A 27,754-nucleotide genomic window follows, 5' to 3' on the forward strand; every position below is an offset into this window, starting at 1 on the left:
GTTATTTATAAATTCTATTGGCTTTGCTTACATGGTCTGATACACTAGATATGTGCAGAAGTTGCCAAATCCAATTGTATAGCAAACTGGACATTTTTATTTAATATTTAATATTTTATATTGCGTTTGAGTACTAGATGATCAGTATACAGTGTTAGCTGCAATTTGCATGAAGCAATAGCACATTCTGCAAGTATACAAGAAACTGTATGTTCCCAATGGTACAAAATTTGCAAATGCACTCTTCAAGATACGACGGCAGTCCTTTCAGGTCTAATGACGCACCTTAGATGAGTTTTAACTGTCTACAACATTTATGTTAACTTTCCCAGATGAAATTCTGAATGTACCAAAGACAGGCCCTTGGATAAAGCGCCACATTTACAAACATTTGTAAGGATCTTGTAAGGCAACACCAGTAGAATGCTTTTTGTTGTGAAAGTGCAGTACCTTTTTTTTTTTTTTGAAAAAGAGGAAGCCAAACATTGCAGTTCACTTAAACCTAACATAACACATTCAGTAATTATATCAGCTATTATGATTTTTTTCAGCTGTCCTACTCTATGAATGTCTATGTACATGTTTATCATTGAAACATAATGTTCCATTTTTCTTTCTAACTTGACGTCATGATTGCAAATTTGTAAAGATTTGCATGAGCCAAAGCATATGAAAACCTACAAATGGCAAGGTTATGGCGAAAGTTTATGTTTATAGCTTTTCTTGTCTGAAATCCACAGTTTAAAGATAGAATTCTTGCAATAAATTTTGTGATGTGAGCTTGCTAATTATTAACTGCATCGATTGACAGGTTAAATAGAAATGCCAGGGCTTAGCATTTTTTTTCTATGTTGAATAATAAATTAATAAATTGCTTAATATATCTGTGCCATATCCCTGGAGTAACTACAAGATAGCTTATACTCTCTTGCAATTTGCATGGCATTTATTTGCATAATGCATCGTGATTGGTTCTTAAATGTTTTTATGCAATAGCCCTTGCCTGACACATCTTAAATACTAACTCACTTTCTAGCATTTCAGTAACCATTGAAATAAGAAATGATTCTCATGTCACTCATACACTGTATACACTTAATTCACTTTACCTGTGAACTCAGTTCACGGATCACCATTGCTCACAATGACCAATCACTGATCACCATTGCTCACAATGACCAATCACTGATCACAATTGTTCTCAATGACCAATCACTGATCACCATTGCTCACAATGACCAATCACTGATCACCATTGCTCACAATGACCAATCACTGATCACCATTGTTCTCAATGACCAATCACTGATCACAATTGTTCTCAATGACCAATCACTGATCACCATTGCTCACAATGACCAATCACTGATCACCATTGCTCACAATGACCAATCACTGATCACAATTGTTCTCAATGACCAATCACTGATCACCATTGCTCACAATGACCAATCACTGATCACCATTGTTCTCAATGACCAATCACTGATCACAATTGTTCTCAATGACCAATCACTGATCACAATTGTTCTCAATGACCAATCACTGATCACCATTGCTCACAATGACCAATCACTGATCACCATTGCTCACAATGACCAATCACTGATCACCATTGTTCTCAATGACCAATCACTGATCACAATTGCTCATAATGACCAATCACTAATCGCGACAAATTAGTCGTGGCCTAATGGTTAGAGAGTCGGACTTGTAACGTGAAGATTGTGGGTTTGAGTCTCAGGTCTGGCAGGGATTGTAGGTGCGGGGAGTGAATGACCAGCGCTCTCTTCCACCCTCAGTACCACGACTGAGGTGAGACCCTTGAGCAAGGAACCACCAACTGCTCCCTGGGCGCCGCAGCAAAAAAGGCTGCCCACTGCTCCGGGTGTGTGTTCACGGTGTGTGCTGAACTACTGTGTGTGTGTGTGTGTGTGTGCACTTGGATGGGTTAAATGCAGAGCACAAATTCCAAGTATGGGTCACCATACTTGGCCACACTTCACTGATCACCATTGTTCCCAACACCCAATCACGGATCACCATTGCTCACAATGACCAATTACTGATCACCATTGTTCTCAACACGCAAACACAGATCACCATTATTCCCAATGACCATTCACTGCTCACTTTTGTCTGTCCCACCCTTGCACCTCTTTTTTTTATTCTTCATTTTAAACTGTTATATTTACAAGTAAAGCAAAACAAAATAAAACACCTGTAACTGTTTTCTTTGTGTCTGTTGCCCAACTGTGTGACTGATGTGTTCATGATAGAAATGATAGTGTATTGTAAATAGATAGAGTGTAAGGTATGTAAATAGATAGTGTGGTGCTGTGACCAAAGATGACTTCTTTGAAAAGAAATAAATTATAAACTATTAGTCTGATAAAACTCTATTCTATTCCAATTTATTCTATTCTGTCTTCGGAAAATCTTCCTTCTCCACCTAACACGACTGATATACAATTACAAATGATCAGTGATATGTCACTGATAGGCCTGTATTAGCAATACACTGAATGCAATTTTGCATATGCTGTCATCTGGAGACTCAGAGAAACTTTGTGAGCATGCATTAGCTACTTTTCTCTGAAAATAAGTTGGGGTTTTGGTTTTGGTTTCTTTGTTTCGTTTTGATTTTTTTATTTATTTATTTTCCAGTTAAAAGGAGTTTCTGTCTGCAGACAGTTTGGGAGCCCTGCTTTAGGGGGAGCTTATAGAAGTAAACAGAGGTGTGTTTGAAGCGCACGTGCACCGCCCCCGCTCTGATCTGTAGGACGTTTGAGAGCAGCGCGCGAGCTGGGAAGTAGACTCGAGAGTACATGGCTCGTGTCTCTTTAAGAAGACGCTCGTGTCTCTCCTCCTGTTGCACCGAGAGGCTGGCCGGTGTTTTTCCACTCATGCCGATGTCTATTGGTCACCCATTTTAAGAGACAAAGGTCGGAAAGAAAGGCTTATAAATTAAATTTCCCCCGACACATCCAATTCAGCATCGCACGAGACACAAGACAAGGCATTTGTAAAGGAATAAAAAGAAAAATCAGAGGAGGTAAGAAATTATGCAAGACTGTCTAAACTATACACACACTATATAATAAGCATATATATATATATATATATATATATATATATATATATATATATATATATATATATATATATATATAACTTTATGTACATAGCCTTATGCACATAGCACAGTTCTCAAGCTTCTCAGGAAGTAGGTGCATTTCAGTTAGCACTTTTATGTCAGTTGTTGTTTTTTTTTTCTGTAGTGCATTATAAAAAATAAATGGAATGTATTTGCGGATCTGCTCTTGACATTCATAGAGACATAGAGATCTTTTGCCTGTGACAGTGGCTATGTTATGGAAGCTTAGGCATTATTGGTGTTAAGCTGTTACTGTAGTCAGATGATGGGTTAAGAGGATGCGCTCTCAACCCACGTTCAGGTTGACTTTACTGTTGCACGCGCTCGTTGTCACAGTCCCGGGGTTTACCTGACTCAGTCTCGCGCTGTTTTCAGTCACTCTCAGTTAATTAACGGAGCGCGGAGGAGAGTTCGGAAGGTGCGCGTGCACGCACAGTGGGTTCGCGCGCATTCTGATTTCGGGGGCAAACAAGGTCCCGGTGCTGTCCGTAAGTGCCACCCCGTGCCCCTGTGTGTGTGTGTGTGTGTGTGTGTGTGTGTGTGTGTGTACATATATATATAGTGACTGTGACAAGTGACTGTGTATGTGTACATATATATATATATATATATATATACACACACACACACAAACACATATATATATATATATATATATATATATATATATATATATATATATACATATATGTGTGTGTGTGTGTGTGTGTGTGTGCTGAACTGCTTTGACACCTGTTGAAATACTTACTGTTAGACCTATCTTGATCTGAACAGATTATTATTATTTTTGTTCAGCACCTGCACTGAAAACAAGTTTGAGAAATGCAAAACAAATACACACCTTTATTTCATGTGTTTGCAGTTTCAACATCACACCACTCAGAGAACTTCCTCCATGGTAGACAATTAAATGTAAACACTGTTGATATACAGTTGTTTTTCATGAAGCTACAGTAAAAAAGATCTGCCTGTTTATTTATTTATTTATTTATTTATTTTTTACCCATATATTTGTAGACACTTTCAGAACGGGTACATCTTTGTTCACACTTGAATGACTAAAAACAAATGTGAATCCACAGCCAAGTGACCTTTTGAACCTGTGCCAAAAATGACACTAATATGACTTTTGCATTGCTTTTATTTTTAATATACGGTATTCTATATTGTCCAAGTCCTGTGCATGCTGACATGCTAATCCAGGTGTTAATCACGTCCTTGTGCATAGTGATGGGGTGTTTAATAGCTTATTGTGTGACACATTACCTCTGTAAACCTGATACTTCTGCATCGTGTACTTCTGCATTCCTATGTCACCAGGATATGACGCACATAATTAGAAGACAAACCGAGCATTAAAATAATGAGGAATCAAAAGTGCATGTAAAAATTGCAAATCAATGCTATGGTATTAATTGACATGACTGGAGAATTTCCAATATAGACAAAAGGCCTTGGACAACTGTTAAAGGTTATGGTGATTTCAGCATTTAAAAAAAAAATCCCACAAAGACTGTAAGATTCACTTTTTCAAAATCATGAATAAGTTGTTTACATTGTACTGTGCCATTGCCTAACACTAGGGCACATCACTGGCAACGAGCCATCTCCTCCTCCTACAACGAAACACTGTTTTTGTCTTTCTCCTCTTTTTGCCATGAATAAGTCAAACCCCAAAGTGTTTAGCTGCCCAGCTCCACTCCCCCATCACCAGAACCCCTCCTTTGTCTGGCCTCAAGGCAATTTAAAGGTTGCACCTCAGTCCAAGAAGGTGGCAAGAACCCCTAACTCTTGCACTGGTATGTTTTTGGGTTCATTCTCTTTCTGGGAACTGAGCAGTGCTCACTGAACATCTCAGTCAAGCTGGACCATCGACCTGCTTCCGATTCCATGTCTTCACTAGAGGATGGGGTAAACTGCGACAGGTAATCACTGAAACAGGGCCTTGTCATATTTTTTTGGAATGTTCTTGGCTAATTTGGACTCACCATCCATTATTTTGTTTGCTAGCACACTGGTGTATGGCAAGTTCTGGAGGAATAAAAGGCAAAATACCTTTTAAACCAATGGCAATACTACAAGGCACAGAGCCACAGCTCTCTCTTTTTTTTCTTTAATGACAAAGTTTATTTTAGCCTGAAGAAATCTTGTTTTGTGTTGGAGCCAAGTGAGACATCCAACAAGCTAAAGTAGTCCATGTGGCATTTTAGTAATAATTTAACAGAATCGCTCTGTGGCAAACACTCTACACCATAACTTTTGTTTGAACAAGGTCTAGTCAAGCACTGTCATTCTGACAGGAATGATAAACAAAAAAAGGCCATGGGCAGTACAGTTCTGGGTTATTAGCATCTGCAGTCCAAGTTATTTACAAGATGCCCAAGGTTATTACTATAAAAAAATTTAATGAGCTTTGCCAGAGGATTAGTCTCTTTGCATTATCTTTATTTAATAACTGCACCACTAGCATTTTTCTGAATACTACTAATCCAGCTTTTTTATTTTGTTTAAACAAATCCTTTCATGCTTGTGAATGGAATATAAAAAAGAAAGGAAGACTTTGAATTAGAGCGTCCTCACTGTGACGCAATGGTAGCGTCCTCTGTATCTAGGAGACTTGGTTAATGGGAGAAATTGGTCCATTTTCAGCCCTTACTCTGTTTACATTATCATTAGCATTCGATTTGATGGCGTAAACTAGAGAGGGATAGCGGAAGTTGGGCAAAGAGCACTGGAGTTTACCCAAGGGCATTAACCAGAGCAGTGAGTGTCCTGTTGCCTCCTCAATTACAATTCAGATTTGCTTGAATCCATCCTTGGAATTTTCAAGTATCCTCTTGTAAACCTCGACTCGTGTGAAAGTCGAGGTTCAGAAGCATGTTGTGAGCTGTGCAGGGAAAAAAAAAAGTTGTGAAAGCGGGGAGGAAATAGTTTAATGTGAGTACCCTCGGGAAATGTGCATGGGTTTAAAATAGTGGTTATGTAAGAAACCTCACATGGACGACAGACGTGAAGTCTCCCTCAGTAGCCAGGATCATTGCATAGCACTTGCCTTTTAGTTGCATGATCCTCAAGACAGAAGCAGGCAATGAGGCAGAGCACAGAGGAAGTGTGACTTGACATTTTTGGTTGAATCATTGAGCTATAACTTTAGCAAAGCAAATCACTTCTAATTAGGAATTCCCTGGGGCTTTGTGGTAGCAGAGCGGGCTCTGTTTTTGATTCTCACTTTAAACTGAAGAGGGAGCACTGCAGCTGCTTCACAGAAATCTAAGCTGTCCTATCAAATAGCCTTCCGTGACTCAACCTCGCCTGTTGTCACCCAAAATATGACAATTCTTTACAACTTCCTTAAGCAGATCACAAACCTTTTCTATTTTTATATTTTCAACAGGATTCCAGTGTCTTGTTGTTTTTTGTTTTTTTTTTGGAAAAATTTGACCTCTGCTATACAGTTGCCTCTTTGTCATCTTGTCTCATGCAAACGCTCAGTTCCTTGCCAATATTTTGTCGCTGTCCAGCTTGAGAGTCTGATTTATTTTAGCTAGTCTAAACAGTCCATATAAAACATATTAAAAAATCAGTTTTATACTATTATCACATCATTATCTATTAACTCCTTTGAAATGAAAGTTCTGTAAACTCAGTCTTGAAGTGACAATCACACTTTGGAATCCTCTGCTTTAGACTGACGCTAACAACCTCTTAGCCAAGCTGTCAGGTGTTACTGGAAAAGCTTTAAAAAGCTGTGGGATGACAACAGAAGATTTAAATAGCCAGCAGGTCCTTAGCAGCTCCAAAGAAATGAAACAGAGGTGAGGACTGCTGGCCCTGGCCCGTCCCCTCACTCCTGTTTAGTGCTCAGGTTACAGCGAGAGGCAAGGACACATGCAATGCTAAATCTTTTGAGCAGTGGAAATTTACCATCCTAGTCCGTGTCATCCTCCACTCCAAAGCTGAGCCCAATCTGCTGATAGTATGTAATTGTCTTAGTCTAGGGGGCGGGTTGCACTGTCAATCAGGGCTTACTCTTAGCTGCACGCACATTTAGGCTGTGGCAGCAGAGGCATGGTGACAGCGGACAGAGAACAGCACACACCATTCTAACGCAGTCATGAAGGAGATGTAAGTGCATGGGACGGCAAATGAATGACTTGGATAGATATTTGGGCGGAAATGGTTTACGCCGCGATTTCATTTGAAACCTGAAGACATTTCAACTCAGTTGGCAATATAATGTGAAATTAGCAAGAATTGGTTGTTATTTATTACTCTACAGGATACTCTGAAATTGTTTAGTGACACCAGAAACTGGTCACATGACCATATTTGACTAATTTCTTTCATCTACAGTATTTAGTGGCTGTTTCTCTGTTAGTGTAATGAGCGAGGACAAAGGACATCAGTACTAAACGTTTCACGCTTATGTAATGTGTGTGTTGTAGAAAGCTCCTAAATCTCTGAAATGTACAAGTCTCATCTGGCAGTCTCATCTGGGATTTGTGTCATTTGTGGTTTTTGAAATTTCATTTCTTTAATTGTTCTAAAACTGCATAGACATTAGATTCATTGTATCATCAGATGATTAGGGTCCTCCAAATGAAGGAGGCCTCCTTTCTACAGTTTTTAAAGCTGTATTTAGTAATCACAGTGCAGTGTTCTATCTTGACAGTAGACTTTTCCATGTGGGTTTAAACTTTTACAGTTATGTGGTCCTTATCGTTGTTGTGAAGATTCCTTCCAACTGAAAGCAAAGACTGACTAATACATCAAGCACACTGAACATTGTGCCTACTACCACTTGTAGTATCCCTTAAAAGGATATAACTTAGAAAAAAGCCAAAGATTTTTTTTTTTTCGTTGCACTGCAGTTTCATTTCTTGAGTCTCAAACACACAATAGACTATTTTCGTGTGTTCCCAAGGGGGGAAAAAAGGAGATGGTTTCAAAACACAGTTTAAACGAGCTAACTTTCAATGGGACTGTAGTTTGTTCTATCTGTGCCAAGTTAAAAAGGGGCTGGGCTAAAGGGTGCCAGAGCATTTCTAACATCTTTATCTGGATCCCTTGGATTGGAGCTGGGCTTCTCCATGGCGCTTTTGGCCAGTGCTTTGAAACTGTACACCCTGAGCCAGTAATAACAATTCCCTCTTTGAAAAGTGTCTTGACACATAAGCGCTGTGTTAATTAAAGAGACAGAGCACTCCAAACATTTGTTGCACATGCTCAGCTTAAGTTCCTCCCTCTTCTGCTGTTCTGATGTCATGGCACTTAGCCAAAAGCCTCCAACAGTCACTTTGACTGCATTTGCCTGTTGTGTTGTGTCTTTTCTTGTCTAGTCTGCGCTGATGTATCATATCTTGTTTAGACTCATCACACCATGCACAGACAGGTTTCTGTGTTTTAATCTTCACCATATCAACCATGTCTAACCATTGAAGTACTAAATTTTTGGTCCATTATTTGTTCTCTCCAACAGCATGGCACAAAAAGAAAAACTTCAATGTCTGAAAGACTTCCATAAGGACACTCTGAAGCCATCCCCAGGGAAAAGTCCTGGTACCCGACCTGAGGATGAGGCTGAGGGCAAACATCCTCAGCGGGAGAAGTGGGCCAGCAAGCTCGACTTTCTTCTGTCTGTGGCTGGAGGCTTTGTTGGTTTAGGAAACGTCTGGCGTTTCCCATACCTCTGCTATAAGAATGGAGGAGGTAAGTTAAGGGTTTGTATATCTTGCTACTGGTTGCAGAACACCAACACAGGAAATAATTATGTAAGAAATGTCATGAAATGGCATTTAGACACGCCTGCTTGAATGGAACTTGTCTTGTGGTATTATATGTAACCAAACTAATGCATGATTAACCAGAATTCAAGTTCAGAATCAATGCATTTTGAATTATGCAATAGCTTTGCTGATTCGCTTATGTTGAAGAACGTCACGAGCACCTCTATCACTGTTCAGAGCATCACAAGGCCATATTTGGAGAAATAGACAAGCTCTGGTTACACTGACAGGAAATAAACAGAAACAGGAACAGTTTCAGTATAACACTTTCAGTTAGTTGACTGAGGTTGACTACAGTAAATCATTGTCTTTGTAGTTAATAGGTTTTAATGATTGTAGTTAAACAAATTTATCAGAATGTGCCCCATCTTGTTCATGCCTAGGTGCATTTCTCATCCCATACTTCATTTTCCTGTTTGGTGGAGGCCTACCTGTGTTTTTCCTGGAGGTGGCTCTTGGCCAGTTCACCTCTCAGGGAGGAATCACTTGTTGGGAAAAAATCTGCCCCATTTTTACTGGTGAGTATCAAGTTTGACTTAAAATGATTAAATGGTGGTCGATTGAACATAATAATACATTGTCCTGCACCTGTTCCTTTGGAGGAAACAACCTAAGGGGAAGTGGAAAATGGCCTAGTACAACTGATGTTGTAATTTGGTTACAATTAGACAATAGAGGAAAACACATGTCAGGAAGGAAATCCCAATGTCCCCCTTAGGAACTGAGGCATGGGAAAGAAGGGAAGAAATCAATCGCCAATAGCCATTGACCTTTAAACACAGAGCACAAAGATGATTATCCTTATCCAATATTTAGAAGGATCATTTCCCAAACACTTCAAATGAAGCTGAATCTGTTTCCTACTATGAATTTTTCTGTGACCTCTTCTGCTGCCATGGAAAATTTGAAATGTTATTTCCTGAACTCCTGAACTGAGTTCTATTTGCAAACCTTTTCAACGTGAGCCCAGAAGAACATGTTCAAAGGTTCCTACTGACACACACGTCCAGCCAGACCTTGAGAGCATGTAGCATACAGAGTGTGCTAATTTCAGTGTTGCCATGGCAGCAGAGTGGCAAAACATTAAAGCGATGACTAGCAATGAGGTCGAGCCCATGAGGGAGAGTCATTATAACCAGGAAAGGAAAGTGCTCAAAACAGACAGTAACTGTTTTTGTTTCTTATCATGTCTCTTCTTGGTGGGGCAAAGATTTCATAATAAGCCTTGATATTATCAAGCTGTTTGCAGTGGTCACCTTGCATGCTACATAGAGGAGTTACAGTAATTAATTTTTAGTTGCAGCAGTGGCCATCTTTCACAACACTGTTTTATTTGCACAGTGATATTCCATATGCTTGGTAAGTCAATATAGCAGGCAGCAATGCAAGTTATGAACACCTACGGAAAGTTCCTGCTTCAACGAATGAAAAAACATATATTTATTTCACTTTTCTTCCTGTGATGTACAATCTACAATGTAATGTTCCACTTTTGACATTGTCCCCAACAAATAGCAAGCTTTAACAGAGCAACAGCTTTGTACCAATGTGTATAGCTTTTCTGCCAGCTAAAAACCGAACCCAAACAGTGCTTGCTGTGTAAGCACAGTGCAATTCAAACAGTTCCTCATTCACATGCTTGCTCCTCATTAACATGGGTACTTTGTACAATGCTGGTTATTGTGGTTCACTGAAGCAAAACTTTTCAAGTAATGGCTACACAGAGAATGTGAATCTGTGTCAGGAAAGGTTTACTGAGGTTCAGTGAGGGATTATACTCTATAACCGTTGTTAAAATAGGTAACAGGATTTAATGATTAGTGGATTTAAAAACTCTTGATAAAAACAATATGTACCCTGTCCTGATTAGCTGCATGTGTCATCCAGGAGTTTGTTTCTCTGTTTGGTAGAGGCCTTTTCCTAGTGGCTCTTTGCCACTTCACTTCTGAGAGAGAAATCACTTGATGAAAAACTCTTATTTGAATGACAAAAGCTATGTTATTTTTCAGCAAAGAAATGAATCCTTCTACAATGCCCTTCTGAGAACTTTCCCCTCAGGCCACCATCTGTCAGCTGTTGATATATCTCTAGTAACTGTTGATGTTTCCACTATTCCCATGCAGGTATCGGCTACGCTTCCATTGTGATCGTTTCCCTACTCAACATCTACTACATTGTGATTTTGGCTTGGGGCTTGTACTACCTGTTCCAGTCCTTCCGGCCTGAGCTTCCTTGGGCCAGCTGCAATAATGAGTGGAACACGGAACACTGTATAGAGGACACACTCCGCAAGAATATGAGCTTAGGGGGGCCTTCCAATACTACGAACTTCACGTCACCAGTCACTGAGTTCTGGGAGTAAGTGTTTAAATGTTAAAAGTTACTAGTTTGTTTTTCCATCTCTTGTGCTTTCTAGTAAGAATATGGCCCCATTTTCACAAGTGCTGAAAATGAAATCCCAGAAGATTTTGCATAGATCTGTACTGTACAATGCTATCGTGACTCTGTGTCAAATAGCAGGTGTCCTCAATAACCTTCGGCAACAATACATTTACAACCTGGTCCTTGCTGTGTTTGCTGGACTGGCTTGGCTTAACACAGACTCAGCTCACATAAACTAATTATATAGTAAAGGGGCTGGAGGGGACTGGCTGAATCTGGAGCCATAAACTAGCCCTGTCCATTCTACTATGTCTGTCTGGTTGTTTTGATTCAGCCTCAAACATCCATTCAAACATGTCTTCCTGCGTTATCCGTGGGTGACCAGGTGGTCATTATTTTCATGATGATTGTCGATCTTGTTGTTCTTGAAATGGCTCACCAGAATCTCATGTCTCTACAGGCACAACGTCCTCAGTATTTCTGATGGCATCGATAATGTGGGCCCTGTTAAATGGGACCTGGCTCTGTGTCTCCTTGCTATGTGGGTCATCTGTTTCTTCTGCATCTGGAAGGGTGTGAAGTCCACAGGAAAGGTGAGTTTAAATTCAGCAGTGGTTTATTTGGTATCTAGTACACTACTTGTCCAGTGAATTATTTCTCAGGCAAGGGTATATTTTATACATGATAGTTTCTGGCCATCAACTCTTAGCATGTTTTAGGATGCTAGGTAAAGTTTTGGCTATGTACACAGAGCATGTTTGCCGAAGCAGTCATCACAAATAACCTTCCCCCGGTGATTCTTGTCTAAGACAATGACAACAAACATGTTCCTCATAGACATGAGCAACTACCTGGAGTTAACTCACCACCGTATAATTCTAAAGCTGTCTTTTCTGTAAGCGACCCTATTTATTGATTGCTGTATTTGTGGGAGGTGTCTAACTGAGTGCAATGACTCCCACTAATCCTGCCAAAAGGTTCTCAAAACATGTCCCACAGATAAAACTACTCTGCATTGTGGACGTTGTCCATTCTTGGGTTAATCACTAGTAAAATGCAAATGATGGTGATACATTTCAAAGGTTGACCTGAAATGTGCAGGTCTTGCGTCTTCCATTAGAAATCTCCAGTTATAGACTTTGACCTGTCACCCGAATGAGTTTATATTTAATCTGCATCTACATATTCTTTTCCTTTAGGTTGTGTACATCACAGCAACCTTTCCATTTGTCATGCTGGCTGTGCTCCTGATCCGGGGTGTCACACTTCCTGGGGCAGCCGAGGGCATCAAATTCTATCTGTATCCAAATGTCACCCGTCTACAGGATCCTGAGGTAAGACCTCATGCCCCCGTGGAGCAACGTATCACCTTGAGCACCGCTAGGGAATTGAATTAATAATTACATGTGTTAAGGAACAGCTCGCACTTTGCACAACATGATCTTGTTAAACACATGAAGCACTTTGCAGGCAAGCCAAGCATGCAAGTTGTAATGCCAGTAATGAAAACAAACTACGTGTCTTAACATATCTTCTTTTTGTTTAGGTTTGGATTGATGCAGGGACACAGATTTTCTTTTCCTACGCCATTTGTCTGGGAGCAATGACATCACTGGGGAGCTACAACAAGTACAAATACAACTGCTACAGGTGAGCTTCCTCGCCACGGGGTGGGGGCCGTGGGATTAGTCCAGTCAACAGGCAAAAAAGTGGGGACTTAGGTTCCTTTTGTGTTAATTAACAAGCTCCATGACATATGTGTGACATAGGGACTGTTTGCTGCTGGGAGGCCTGAACAGCGCTACCAGTTTTGTGTCTGGCTTCGCAATATTTTCCATCCTGGGCTTCATGGCACAAGAGCAAGGGGTGGACATTGCCGATGTGGCAGAGTCAGGTACGAGGGTAAAAGTAGCAGTGATGGTGGGCACTGTTACTTCAAATTAAAAAAAAAGACACAAAAATGAGTCAATCGTTTTAAAAAGAACGACGACAAAATCGGAGACACCAATACTAAAATCGAATTAATAAATAAACAAGCTGAAGATGTAGTTGTTAATGGAATATATCATCCGGGAGCGATTCTCACTCTCGTTGGATTCGTCAAACAAACTATGGAAATATATTGAGAGGATGTGCATGGAGACCCTGGGAAAGCTGAGCCCTTGATTGGATCTTGTCCAGTCCACTAACGGTGAAGAGTCTACAGTTAGTCGGAAACAGCTCTGTTAGAACTCATCAAGCCTGTTTCTGCAGATATTAAGGGGGGGAAAATAACCAAGAAAAATCTTGTGCCAAGCTCACAGAACAAATAATAAATTTATGGTTTCAGGATTTTTGGAATGCTGGCCTGTTTTGTTACCTGCATTTTGCTTTGATTTTTCCAACAGCTATTTGTGATGTTTGGCTGCTGTTCTGAGCAGATTGTATTTGTTCTTTTCCTCCATCCTGTAGACCATATTGGACAATTGTTCAGATCTTCAGTAATCAAGCTCTTCATTCCACATGCTCTCTCCATTCAGATTTAGAATTCTTTGATTTGCTCTTCTGGTTCACCTTTCAGTGCTAGATTAAAGAGGTGAAGTTATTTGATTCACTGGCTCCCTTTTTCATTGTTTAGTTCATCTGCAATGCTATTTCTTGCCTCTAAGGAGACTCTGGCATGCTCAGCTTCACTTCACACTGTGTATAAAGAATAAATCTTTATGGCTGTGTTTATACATCACATCTTATTTAAACTTACTTGGGCTGCTCTGCAGAAGAGTATGATTAATGTCATAGTTAGCCACAGGACTCTCCCAAAAGAGTTGTAATATATGAGTGTATTGGATATATTATTTAATGAAACATCATCAAAGGTAAGCAAAGCACATTATTTTAGAAGATTTTCTTCTGGGTGTGGCCAGCATCCTGCTTGCTTTAAATGCCAAAACCTGGCCCTGAGAGGGAGAATCATTTTGTACTTGGACAGAGACATCATCATGTAATTTGCTTGCCTGGATTCTGGACATATATTTAGCAGCTAAAATGTGCTGCTGTATGTGTTTGCTGGGTTTTTTTTTTGTTTTTATTTGTTTGTTTGGTTTTTAACATCTGTTAAATTGGTTTTGAAAATTGAATTTTGCAATGCCAGGTTAGCAAAGATTACCTGCAAGAGGACTTGGCAAGAGAAGGCAGTGTCCTGTTCCTCTTTGTTGTTGTTGCTGTTGATATCTGAGCAGAATTACATAAGGAATAATACTTTTTAGTCCTCTTTAGTCCTCTATAGTACTCAGCGTATGAATTTGTTAGAAGGACTCTTGTCTGGTTAATGCCATCAAGCTAACCAAAGAGACAAGAAAGTCTAATTAAAGTATTTGCAGCCTAGTGGATATAATTTGCCTGTCATAATTGCTTCGATGCCTAGGGTCTATCCGCGCATTTTTTGTTTGTTTTTCTATTTGATCTGTGCCGGTGTGCGCAATGTCGCGGCATGGATCAAAAGGTGCATGTGATTAGTGTTGCTAACTATACTCTACTCCACCTCCCCTCCCCGTCTCTGTTCTTTACCCTTCTAGGTCCTGGCTTGGCCTTCATTGCTTACCCTAAAGCTGTGACAATGATGCCTCTGCCTACATTTTGGGCCATTCTCTTCTTCATCATGCTTCTGCTACTAGGTCTCGACAGTCAGGTCAGTGTCTCACGATTGGTTATTATACTGCACAACCACCAGACTTGCATACTAAATGTCAGTTAAACTGTCAGACAAATAAAAAAAATGTTGAAATGAGTTGAAAGTGAATAGCCCTGAGATTCATACTTGCCCTGGTATTTGCACTTCACACACACTTTCACTTCTTATCCCATGCTTTACATTGTGGCCCACTCTCAAAAGATGTTCTCAAAATCAGTGATCCAATAACTGTTAAAAAACTGTAAACTCTATGCCTATATACACTATATGGTTATATATACACATCACAAGTTATATACTGCACACACAAGTTTCTTAAAAGGACAGAGAGGATTTGATTGGATATCTGATTTGATTGGATATCTCAGCTGTATGCCTAACTACCTCTCTTGATAATATAGTCATTCAAATCCATCCCCAACTCCCAATGGTCACAAAAAAACCACCAAAAATATACAATCTTAGACTATGCATATGCGTCATGCTTATGAAAAGAGAGTCCATAATGTGAACCAAGAAAAAGCTCAGTGACAGCCATTTTAGAATCATCAGATGATCAGAGACATCCATTGACCACACTGGTGTTCAAGAAAGATGATCTTTGTAGATAAACTTGTAAACTTGAAGGTGGAAAGTAATACAAACTAGTGGGTGGTTGGATTCAGGAATGGTGCAGGGTCACTAGAGATTACCTGAAGAAGGTTGGGCAAGCCTGGGTGATGGTGGTTTATTGTCAAATGCTTCCTGTTGAAGTATGGTTTGAAATGATTTGCACTTTTTGAGAGTGTGATTAAGAAAAGAATACTTTGCCTAGTGGAGATAACACTCTGTATTTTTATTAAAACCTGATATCAGTTCCAGATATTGTTATCAGATAGCATATATGATCAAACGTAATATGCTGTCAAATCATGCCAAGGTCAAGCAGCTAACCAAGTGTGGCAATAAGTGGACATGCATTTAGTTGCATTTAGTTGATTTTGTGCATGTATGTGACATTATTCCCCGCACCATTACAGATAACCAGATGAAATAATTAATTCTGGTATACAAGAGGAATCATCATGGTGACCCTTACATGAGTTGGAGGGTCTATCACATTTCACTGTCCAAATGAAATTCTATACTGTGCTAAGTCAGCATGCTCACTGGTCCAGGGAAGCTGCTGAGCTTACTGCTGCTGGCCCAGTTAAACTGAATATGGCTTTCGAAATGGAATTAGTATAGCTTTTCCACACATCATCATCTAAAGAAATCCATGTGCAGTGCAGAAATTATAATCAGCTAATAATCAGAAAAGTAGACAATGATTTTTTTTTTTGATTGGCTCCTGACATCCCACCATTTGTATACAAAGTACTCCCTTCTAACATTATCTTTAAGCTCTTGTAGCTTTTAAAATCCCTTTGCTCGAGCTATTTTAGCAGCCCAATAAAACCTGGTTTCCATGAAGTCCCCTGATGTTGCTACTTTGTTTTCCTCTGACAGTTTGTTGAAGTGGAAGGACAGATCACTTCACTGGTGGATTTGTATCCATCCTTCCTACGGAAGGGTTACCGTCGAGAAATCTTCATAGCTATAATATGCTTTGTGAGCTACCTTCTGGGACTTACCATGGTCACTGAGGTAAGTTTGAAGAAAAATGCTCTGATATTGCTTGCTTGTAAAACGAATTCAATTATCAAATCATACCACAGTGCTACTGAATGCTCGATTCTAATAGGTCTGAAGGTGTTGATTAATTTTCTACAACAGCACAGCTTGGACAGTAGTTCCAAGATAGTAGTTGCAAGATTAATATTAACATGCTCATTGTAATACATAATGGTTTTTATAGTAACAGCTTATACAGGGACTTGTATGGCAGATGCTCGTTCTTACCTCCACGTAGTGCAGCAAATAGGTCTTAACATCAATTTTGGATTTTCTCTACAATTAATTATTTGTACCTCCATCTATGCCTTTATTATCAATTTTTAATTAAAATCTCATACCTAAGTCCCCAGTGACAAGTAGAGTCACAGTTTTGTGCTTTAGCTCTTGCTTGCTTAGCTTCACAATTGCCAGGGTTTGCTCCATGACATAATATCATACATAAATCTTAAAAACAGAATGTCATAACTGAATGCTGTGCCATTTTGTACAAAGAAAAATAGTGAGCTGTGTAGGCACTCTGGTCTCTAAAATGGTCTGGGCTCCAACATTATTGCACTGTCTTTGCTTTTTGTGAGTTTAAAGCCTGTACTTGGACTTGAGTGTGATATAATGCCCCTGTCTTTCTTCTTATTCTTCTTCTTCTTTTTTCAGGGTGGCATGTATGTGTTTCAACTCTTTGACTACTATGCAGCCAGTGGTGTGTGCCTTTTGTGGGTTGCATTCTTTGAATGCATTGCAGTAGCCTGGATTTATGGTAAGTTCAACAAGTGATATTTCACATAAATAGGAAGGGGCATACATAAATCTGAATCTAAAGCTACCATTACTAGCATATAGGCTATGTAGTAAATCTTATGTGCATACCTATCAACAACAGTGCAAAGACACATTTCCCATGTGTCAACACAGGCAGTCAAATGGCCAGACCTTATATTTGAATTGCAAATCACATGGCAAATTGCATATACAAAAATGCCATGTATGGATAGACCAGTGCCAAAAAACAGTGAAATACAGTACTGTGCAAAAGTCTAAGGCACCCTATATTTTTTTTTAGTACAAAGTTTGTTGTAGATTTTTTTATTTTATGACTTCTATATTACAAAAACATTTTATATTTCCAAACATTAGTTTTCCAGCACAAAATTAAATGTTACAGAAAAATGTTTGTATGTCAGTAAAGAAAGCAGCATATTACATAAGAGACACTTTTCAGACAAAAAACATAATGAAGACTGCTTTGTTTTGCTGCAAAAATAAGAAGCAAGTGTGACAGTCAAAGTCTCCAGAAGAACTGTGGCTTGTTCTGCAAGATGCTCAGTAACACTTACAGCTCATTTCCTTATAAAACTGCACTGATTGTATATGAGACTACTATTTTTTGGATCATCACACCAAATATTGACTTTGTATCATTTATTACTGTTTACTGCTCTTTATAGTATTTTTTAATTTAGAAACATTTAATTTCATTATTTTTGAAGGCATCTTTGCTCTACAGCATTTCTTTGCATGTGCGTAAGACATTTGCACAGTACTGTATATTATAGCTACCTTTAATGACACAGAAGAGCTGAGTCAATTTACTCTTAATCTTCATGAAACCACTACAAAATGTACCTATTAAATTTAACAGTTCTCAAGCATGCTTCAACTGCTTGGGTGTCCCATGTAGCCACAACATTGAATATATAAAAAAGCAGATTAACAAGCTATATAGCAGTTGTTGATATTAAACTGTTAGATGTTAGCTGTCAGTTAGTAACAGCCAATTTGTAAAGCATCAATTTCAAGCTGTATACTAGCTCAGTAACTTGGCTAACTTTGTCTTAACGTTGTTCAAACATATAATATCTTATCTACTTAGTCATAATGGCAACGAATTAGGTTCACAAGGACAATTTGTTTAAGATAGCTAGTTAGCTATACAACTTGCTAATATCAGACTCTTGGCTTGTTAGCTGTTAGATATTATTAATGGCTAATTTACTATAAGCATGAATTTCAAATTATTTGTTTACATAAGTAAGCTGAAGTAATTTTTGCGTGTGCAACAAAGGAAAACATATATTGTAACTTGGGTACATAGATTTGTAGTTGTTTTATATTTATTACAATTAAATCAGTGAAAGCATACACATCTATTGTGCAAAATGTATATATGAGTTAATGGCCCAGAAATAGTCTTAAAAGGATGATTTGAATAAGTTGGCTAGTTAGCTATAGCAGTAGCAAATTTCAGTGTGTTAGATTATTAGCTGTCAGTTAGTAATAGCTAATTCGCTAAGCATTAATTTCAAAGTCCTAGCATTTGTTTGGATAATTAAGCTGAGGTAATTTTTTTAGTTTCTGCAACACTAAAGGAAAACATAATATATTATAACAATGGTACTGACATGTACAGTTGTTGCTTTTGAATTCATTGTTCATTGTTCATCTTTTCTACTCAGTCATAATGGCTATGAATTAGGTTCACAAGGATAATTTGTTTAAGCTAGCTAGCTATAGCAGTTGCTAATATCAGACTCTTAGCTTGTTAGCTGTCACATAGGAAAAATGTGCTAAGCATCAATGTCAAACTTTTTATTTATTAATTTTTTTTTTTTTTACATAACTAAGCTGAGGTATTTGTTTAGTTCTTGCAGACATTTAAAGGAAAACATACAATATATTATAATCATGGTACTAAAATGTACAGTTGTTGTTTTGGCATTCATTACACTTCATTACAATTGGCGATAGCATACATATCTCTTGCACAAAATCTATAGCTAGCTAACTTGGCAAACTTTGTTTGAACATTGTGGAATATAATATATTATTTAGTTACACAAGAACAATTTATTTAAGATAGTTAGTTAGCTATAGTTATAGTAGACACTAATATTAGACTCTTAGCTTGTTAGCAGTGAGTTAGTAATAACTAATTTGCTAAGCATCAATTTCAAACTGGTGGTGGTAAATTACAGTGCACAGAATGCGAGGTCATGTTCTGTTATGTAATATGAATAAAGAGACTCTTTACATCCTGTTAGGTGCTGATAATTTCTATGATGCAATTGAGGACATGATTGGATACAGACCAAATCCTTGGATGAAGTGGTGCTGGACTGCAATCACACCTTTGCTTTGTGTGGTGGGTTTTTTTTCTTGCATTTGAAGATATCGCACCCAGACAAATAGAAGACATGGGTTGTAATGAGTTTTTTTGTAATTATCCGTTCATACCAGGACCATTTATACAAAGCATTCTAAATGCTCAATTTAAATACCCTAAAAAAATTTGACACTATTTTGATCATTAGCCCTAATTTCTGTTCTTGGCTAACATCAGTGGTACTCGATGAGGGCTTCAGCTGTTGTAGCCCATCTGCCTCAAGCTTTGTTAGGTGTTTTGAAATGCTTTTCTGCTCACCACGTTTGCAATGAGGCATTATTTGAGTTACTGTAGGCTTTTTGTCAGATTGAACAAGTCTGGCCATTGTCCTCTGACCACTCTCATCAATGAGGCATTTTCACCCATAGAACTGCTTGATGTTTTTTGTATTCTGCACCATTCTATGTAAACTTTAGAGACTATTGTCCGTGAAAATCACAGGGGATCAGCAGTTGCTGAAATACTCAAACCAGCCTGCCTGGTACTAACAACCATGCTATAGTGAAAGTCACAGGGATCACATTTTTCCCATCTGATGTTTGATCTTTCAGTTAATATTTTAGCACTAGACCTGTATCTGTGTGATTTCATGCATTGTTCTGAGGTCACATGATTGGCTGGTTGAATAAATGCATTAATGAGCAGGTGTACGGGTGTTCCTATTAAAGTGACCAGTGCCCACCCTATTCTCTTTTAAGACATTCGCTGGTAATGCAATGGTGTTTCTGGTGGTCATGCCTTTAAATAGCATACAATAATTTAGATAAAGAATCCATTTAGCTGCAGAAGACCAATTTATTAAAAAAAAAGAAAAAGTAAGAAGGAAAAAAAAAAAAAGACCAATATTATTTTGGGGGTAATGCCATAATATTAATGAACTGAGGTTTTAATTTATTTTTCTGCTTTTTCTCCAGGGATGTTTCATTTTCTCTTTGGTCAAATACAAGCCTCTGACGTACAACAAAATCTATGAGTATCCGGACTGGGCCATTGGTTTGGGATGGGCCCTCGCCCTCGCATCCATGGTTTGCATACCTATGGTAGTTGTGATCAAGATCATCCAGTCTGAAGGCCCTCTCATTGAGGTTAGTATTCCCATGCAATGAAATAAAATATGCTTGGCACCTTATTATCTTTTAACTTTATCTTTTAAGTCTTTACTAATAGCAAAATACCAGTAATTCAATAGTATGCTTTCATTGTTAGACCTGTTTGGTGTGTCACAGGTTGGTTTCTTATTCCATTTGACTGTGAAATTTGCATCTTCAAATTGTTTGAACCATGCCAATATTTTATGTAAATATTCACTGCATTATCACATTAAACAAATGTCACTGCTTTGCTATCCCACATCCATTTTTTTCCCAGCAGTCCCTCTAATTTCTGTCTTTCTTCTTGCCATATCCATGTCTATTACTTTAGCCTGGAGGAACTTCTACTCAAAATGGCAGCATAATTTTTACAGACCAGTTAGAACAATTTCTACATTGCAAAGTAAACATAGCCTCCACAGTTGAAGGACTTTCACATAAAGGTGGCGACCTTGGAAAACCCTTTACCTGATTAAATTTGGACAATATCTACTATATCTAGTTCTTTAAACTGTACGCTTTCCTAAACTGTAGTATATTTCTCTTTTAAATGTGTATCAAACATAAGTTGTCTGTTTCTCTATGGCAAGTAGCTATATATGAACTTAACCAGAGTGTGACATTCACTGTGTGAGAAAACCATACTTAAATTTAGATATCTTTAGGCAGACTGACTGTTTTTACCCCTGCATTTGTTAATCTGGCTCCGTACCCAACATGATCTTAGCAGATAGAAGATAGCTTGCGCAAGATTAAAAAGCATGATTTTTTTTTTTTTTTAATTCTGTCTACTTAACCTTGCTTCTTAGCTGTTGCATAAACTGTGTGTAACATCCCAGAGCATGTTTTAATCCTTTATTTTTAATTTTCACTCAAGTTAAAGCTTTGGAGCCTTGCACAAGGGCTTAGCAGTATTGTAGAACAGAAACTCACAATTTTCAGGTCATACAAACCTACCAAATGAACTAACAGTTCCACAGTCTTCTTCTAACTTTGCTAACCTGCAATTCCTTTTCTTCTTCCAGAGGATTAAAGCAGTGGCAGCTCCGGTGCGAGGCAGTACAAATTCATGTCCTCAGGAGTACCGACCGAAGGGCTCAGAAATGGCACATCCCCTTGACCCCAATGGGAACAACGGCTTGATCAAGCCCAGCCACACTATCGTAGAAACCATGATGTGAGCGCTCTCTGTGAGAGAATCCAATCACCTGCTTTCCATTTTATATATATAAATACATATATATTAAATACAATGTTGACACAGTCATAGGACCAGGTTTACATATCTGCACTAGAAGTTCTTTCCCTTTTCTTTTCTTTTTTTTTTTTTTATAGAGGAAGTCACCCTTTTTTTTGTCAGTGTCTACTTTTAATATTTTTATCATAACATTGTTATTTTACTGTTATAACTGTTGCTGTAATTAGATGAAAGATTGATTTCCATACACAAACACCAGTATCGAAATAGTCAAACATTTCTTTTTTCTTTTCTTGTTTTTTTTCTTTTCTGTAAATAATGACGTTTAAATGATTTGTTGTTGGAGTGGACAAACAAGACCAATTAAGTGCTGCAAATGAGAAAAGTTTATAGTGTTCAAAAAGTAATATTAGTGTACCTAGACAAAAAGTGTCTTGTTGGACATTTTTTGGTAAGGCATCTGTGCATATCTAGACAGCAAGCGTAAAATTGAAACTAATTGGACATCTACACTCAAACATTACGTTAACAATGGAACAGAGACACTACGCTATTTTCTGGTGCAAGTTTAACACACTGAAACCACCACTGCACATGAGGAATGAGTTAACACATCGAAATTACTGTAAGCATCTTTGAAAGCACAAATGGTCACACTAATTCTTACCATACTGATCTAGTACAATAAGCTTTAACTTTTAACATCTCCACCATTTATTCTCAAGGGTCTGTATTCAGAGTTGACAACTTAAGTCCAAGAGAGCCATCAATATTTACGATGGGAAGGTTAAGTACATCAGAAATGGGCTGCACAGGTTGATCTGCCTGCATGAAGTTCATATCTACGTGGTTGCAGGATTTTTTCAAAGCAGTAGCTTCTGAGACATGGTTTTTCAGTAGTGTCTAGACCGCCGACTTTAATCAGAAGAACTTGCATTTAAGCCTGAATTAAAACAAGGGTAGAAATTGCGCATTGAAGAAATACATTTAAAATGAAAAACAAAAAGACGAATACCATGATATCTGAATGAGAAAATATAAAGCACTGAAATAAATCTAATAGGAGTCTAGTATATTGGCAATATATTATATATAACAGGATACTAGGAACAATCACTGTAAATTTTGTTTAGTTTAACAATATGGCTTTCAACCTCATTATTCAGAAGCTTATAAAATAGCATTTGATCCGGCAACTCCTATTATTTTGTACTTTATATTTTTTTATGTTGTGCACATACAAATTGTGCATACAATTTAATGAAGACAGTTAAATAAAGCACAGCATGTATGACTAATGAAATAATGTGACTATTTTTGTTAATTCGATATGCTGTCCTATAAAAATGTTTTTTAAAAAAGTGAATTTTGTTTTTTGGGGGTAATCATAGCCCAAAACACAAATTTCAATGTAACATCAAACTGTGTGGCAGTGGCCCTGACAGTGGCACTGGACTTAATACTGCTGCTCACTCAAGCCGATATTGTACTTACAGTCAGGTCCATAAATATTGGGACAGTGACACAGTTTTGGTAATTTTGCCTCTGTACACCACCACAGTGGATTTGAAATGAAGCAGTCAAGATGTGACTGAAGCGTAGACTTTCAGCTTTAATTCAAGGGGTTTAACAAAAATATTGCATTAACCGTTTAGGAATTACAGCCATTTTTTTACAGAGTTCCTCCATTTTCACAGGCTCAAAAGTAATGGGACAAACTAATATAATCATAAATATTAGGATTATTTTTATTACTTGGAGGTAAATCCTTTGCAGTCAATGACTACCTGAAGTCTGGACCCCATGGACATCACCAAATGCTGAGTTTCCTCCCTTGAGATGATTTGCCAGGTCCTTACTGCAGCCATCTTCAGTTGCTGCTTGTTTGTGGGTCATTCTGCCTTCAGATTTGTCTTCAGTAAGTGAAAAGCAGCTCAGTTGGGTTGAGGTCAGGTGACTGACTTGGCCATTTAAGAACATTTTATTTCCAAGCTCTTGGGCTGCTTTCACAGTATGTTTTGGGTTGTTATCCATCTGCACTGTGAAGCGCTGTCCTATCAGTTTTGCAGCATTTGACTGAATCTGAGCAGAAAGTATAGCTCTGTACACTTCAGAATTCATTCTGCTACTTCTATCAACAGTCACATTATCAATAAACCCCAGTGTCCCAGTTCCATTGGCAGCCAAACATGCCCATGCCATAACACTGCCTCCACATGTTTGACAGATGATGTGGTATGCTTTGGATCATGAGCCCTTCCTTTCCTTCTCCATACTTTTCTCTTCCCATCATTCTGGTACAAGTTAATCTTGCATCAGAACTGGTCAGGCTTTTTTTAGAGGTTTTTTAGCAAAGTCTAATCTGGCCTTTGTGTCCTTGAGTGTTACCAGCGGTTTGCATCTTGAGGTAAACCGTCTGTATTTACATTCATGAAGGTGGCTCTTGATTGTAGACTTTGACAATTATAGGCATACCTCCTCCAGAGTGTTCCTGACTTGGCTAGATGTTGTGAAGGGGTTGTTCTTCAATAAGAAAAGAATTCTGCAATCATCCACTTTAGTTGTTTTCTGTGGTCTCCCAGGCCTTTTGGTGTTGCTGAGCTTGCCAGTGCATTCCTTCTTTTTAAGAATGTACCAAATTGTTGATTTGGCCCTCCTAAAGTTTCTGCTATCTCTCTGATAGGTCTGTTTTGGTTTTTCAGCCTAATGATGGCCTGCTTCACTTGCATCAACACCTCTTTGGACGGCATATTGAGAGTTCCCATGAACAGCTACCAAATGCAAATTCAACACTTGGAATCAGCTCCAGACCTTTTATCTCCTTAATTTATCATGATATAAGGAGGAAACAGGCCACATCAGTCAATTGTCCCATTACTTTTGAGCCTGTGAAAATGGAGGAACTCTGTAAAAAAACGGCTGTAATTCCTAAACGGTTAATGCAATATTTTTGTTAAACCCCTTGAATTAAAGCTGAAAGTCTACGCTTCAGTCACATCTTGACTGCTTCATTTCAAATCCACTGTGGTGGTGTACAGAGGCAAATTTACCAAAACTGTGTCACTGTCCCAATATTTATGGACCTGACTGTATATCCAAGGTTAAGAATCATGCGTAACCAAGACACACCACTGTTTTTGGTGAACTCCACCCCGCATGAGTAACTCTCACACCCATACTCAAATAGCATATTCGAGCATATTAATCTTGTGCATATTAGCATATTAATCTTGTGGTTATGTCTGTGTTCTGGACACCAGGATGCACAATTTTGGCATTAAATCCTCACTAAGCGTGTGTAACTCAACTCTGAATACAGCCCAGGTACAGCATATTTTTGCGTGGTTCTTAAATTGATGTAATTAAGCGCTCAAACAAATTCATTTCTACCCACATTTCAACACTCCCTAAATATCCCACAGTCAATTGTTTTTAACCAGCTTCATAAGAATGGATCAGGGCCTAGACACATACTGATACTGGTATGTTCGAATTTGAAATTGCTCTTGTCCAAGCATTTGTGTCACACCAATACAAAGGTAGTATTTTATGGTCCAAGCTGTTTGTACATGTCATTCTTTTATTTTCCTTTGCCTTTTGTATTCTTAATATTAAGATTGTACTTAGCTTCTGTCAGCAATTATTATTTTTTTATAGGACAAAATTTTATATAGAGCTTTTAATCAGTGCAATTGGTGGCAATTGTATCGTGCAATACTTTGTAGAATGAAATGCATTGTTCCTGTCTTTTAAAAAGATGCTACTTGCAGTGAAATATCTTTATAACAAAATATCAGGCACAATTAATCATTGCAAGGTAACACCGAACTAAAAAAAAAATTGTACTTACTGTGATACTTTTCATATTTTAGTATTTTAAAAAGAAATTATATTATTTTTCTATTGGTTTATCTGTTAGATAACATACATTAATCTTAATGATTAATGATTTTTAATAGCCCAGTTTGGACTGATATATCATATAATTAACATTAATTACTGCTTCTGAAAGCAGAACTGTGTTCAAACTAAACTATTTGCTTGCAAGCAAGCTGTAACTAGGTTTGAAAAGCTCTGGAATATTCCGTTTAGTCTCAGGTCTGATCCTAATGCAGAAACAGACTTGAGAGGTTTCTCTAAATCTTTTACACCTACATGGTTTGGCAAAGTGTCGGTGTTATTAATTCATGAAAACATTTTTAAAAATTCTTTTTTTAAATTCTTGATTAAAACATGGAAGCGAAAATGTATTTAAAAGTTTTTGGAGTACCTAAAAACTTTTTTTTTATTTCTTAATAAACATTTATTTTTGAAAAAAAGAAAAGAAAAAGCCTCCTGCTTTTGCTGAATATTGCCAGAACTAATTTCTTTCCAAAATTTGAGGTGAAATCAAATCATTAAAATTGTTTGAATATAACTCAATCATACCTTTGGGTTCATGAAGGCTTTGGACTGACGCACTACCACACACACTCTTTAATTTAAGGTGACCCAACAACAATGCTGTTGCCAAGCCAGGGTATTTTAACACATGCCTGGCTTCCTAAAATATGGCTTGTGAGGACACAACCAGAAGTGCCATGTTAGGTAATGGAAACTTGGTCCCAGATAAAACTGAACATTGTATAAATGTGCATCTTCATTATGTTCACTGCGTTACTGTTTCAGGGGTCACTGAGAGTTGTACTGATCCTTTTCCCCAGCTGCTGCTGTAGTAGTGATCTTATTTGAAACAGACTGATAGCACCCAAGGGATGAGAAATCTGGAGAGTTTGCAAAATATCACAAAACTTCCCAAGCTTAACTTGCAGAAGGAAGAATCGTTTCTTTCTCAGGGTACATATGATTAATGAGTCGGATTCCCAACGGAGATGGAAATATCTGCTTTTTTATTATAAGGCCACGGAAATTATAACCATCCCATTGTGGCTTAGTCATTTTTCAATTCTTGTGCTAAAAATAATTGGGATTTTTTTTTTTGTTTTTTTTAAATTTTATTATTATTATTATTATTTATTCGTATTAATTTGTTCTAATTTGATTTAAAGCACACTGGGGTACATTTTGACCACTTCTGGACTAAAATATTAGTCTGTATCTATTCATTTGGCAAAATAGAATCCAGGCATATAGTTATGATATTGTATAATGTTCTCACTCAAGGGTTTGGACATGCCTCAGATTTAAACTCACAACCTTCTGCTTACTAGCAGGGCATGCCCACTGCCTATATGACAGTTTGGCTATTTTGGAAATCATTTGTTTTAATAAATGTGGATGATCTACCAAGTTAGACTGATGGCAACAGTAGTGATGTATTGGGTGTTGGATAGAGAGTTTAGTTTAGCAAATTAACTGTCTACAGTGTTTCAACGTGTGTGTAGAAACATCAGCACTACCCAGCCCTTTATTCCTATACCACAGCACTGTTGAATTCTTGATTCTGATTGGTCATAAAGTGTTGATTAATTTACTCTATCAGCAATAGTGCAGCGGCAAGGTTTATATTAATGCACCCATTCTAATAGGCCTACAGTAACAACTTACAAGGAACTTACTACACATAATAAAGTGAGGAGATTTTTGTGAGGAGATGTTTGTTTAACATTTTTGGAAGGAGTCTCCAGTGTCAGCACTTTGTGACAGTCAAAAGGAAA

The 27,754-nt window shown here is 37.9% G+C and overlaps 1 protein-coding gene across 3 annotated transcripts; it reads left to right on the forward strand.

Moving 5' to 3' along the window:
• The first annotated feature begins 2,823 nt into the window (after positions 1-2,823).
• Positions 2,824-23,447, forward strand: slc6a6b (solute carrier family 6 member 6b). 3 transcript variants are annotated; one of them, XM_026932608.3, is made up of 14 exons: positions 2,824-3,055; positions 8,637-8,866; positions 9,327-9,461; positions 11,067-11,301; positions 11,786-11,918; positions 12,525-12,659; positions 12,872-12,975; positions 13,095-13,219; positions 14,880-14,992; positions 16,484-16,621; positions 17,303-17,405; positions 19,687-19,787; positions 20,723-20,893; positions 21,925-23,447. In XM_026932608.3, exons 2-14 carry the CDS (start codon positions 8,638-8,640, stop codon positions 22,078-22,080), a joined length of 1,878 nt encoding a protein of 625 aa, XP_026788409.1. In that variant the 5' UTR covers positions 2,824-3,055; position 8,637; the 3' UTR covers positions 22,081-23,447. The 3 variants fall into 3 exon arrangements, with proteins under 3 accessions (XP_026788409.1, XP_053082929.1, XP_026788408.1); XM_053226954.1 differs by lacking the exon at positions 2,824-3,055 and adding an exon at positions 4,865-5,082; XM_026932607.3 differs by lacking the exon at positions 2,824-3,055 and adding an exon at positions 6,584-7,282.
• The last annotated feature ends 4,307 nt before the right edge of the window (positions 23,448-27,754 follow it).

The sequence above is a fragment of the Pangasianodon hypophthalmus genome, chromosome 20, assembly GCF_027358585.1.
Source record: "Pangasianodon hypophthalmus isolate fPanHyp1 chromosome 20, fPanHyp1.pri, whole genome shotgun sequence".
Classification (NCBI taxonomy): Eukaryota; Metazoa; Chordata; class Actinopteri; order Siluriformes; family Pangasiidae; genus Pangasianodon; species Pangasianodon hypophthalmus.

Coding starts and splice junctions, on each gene's coding strand:
- slc6a6b (XM_053226954.1), top strand. CDS start 5,048: ATGTCTTCACTAGAGGATGGGGTAAACTGCGACAG. Junction 16,622..17,302: donor GACTTACCATGGTCACTGAG/GTAAGTTTGAAG, acceptor TTCTTTTTTCAG/GGTGGCATGTATGTGTTTCA. Junction 20,894..21,924: donor CTGAAGGCCCTCTCATTGAG/GTTAGTATTCCC, acceptor TTCTTCTTCCAG/AGGATTAAAGCAGTGGCAGC.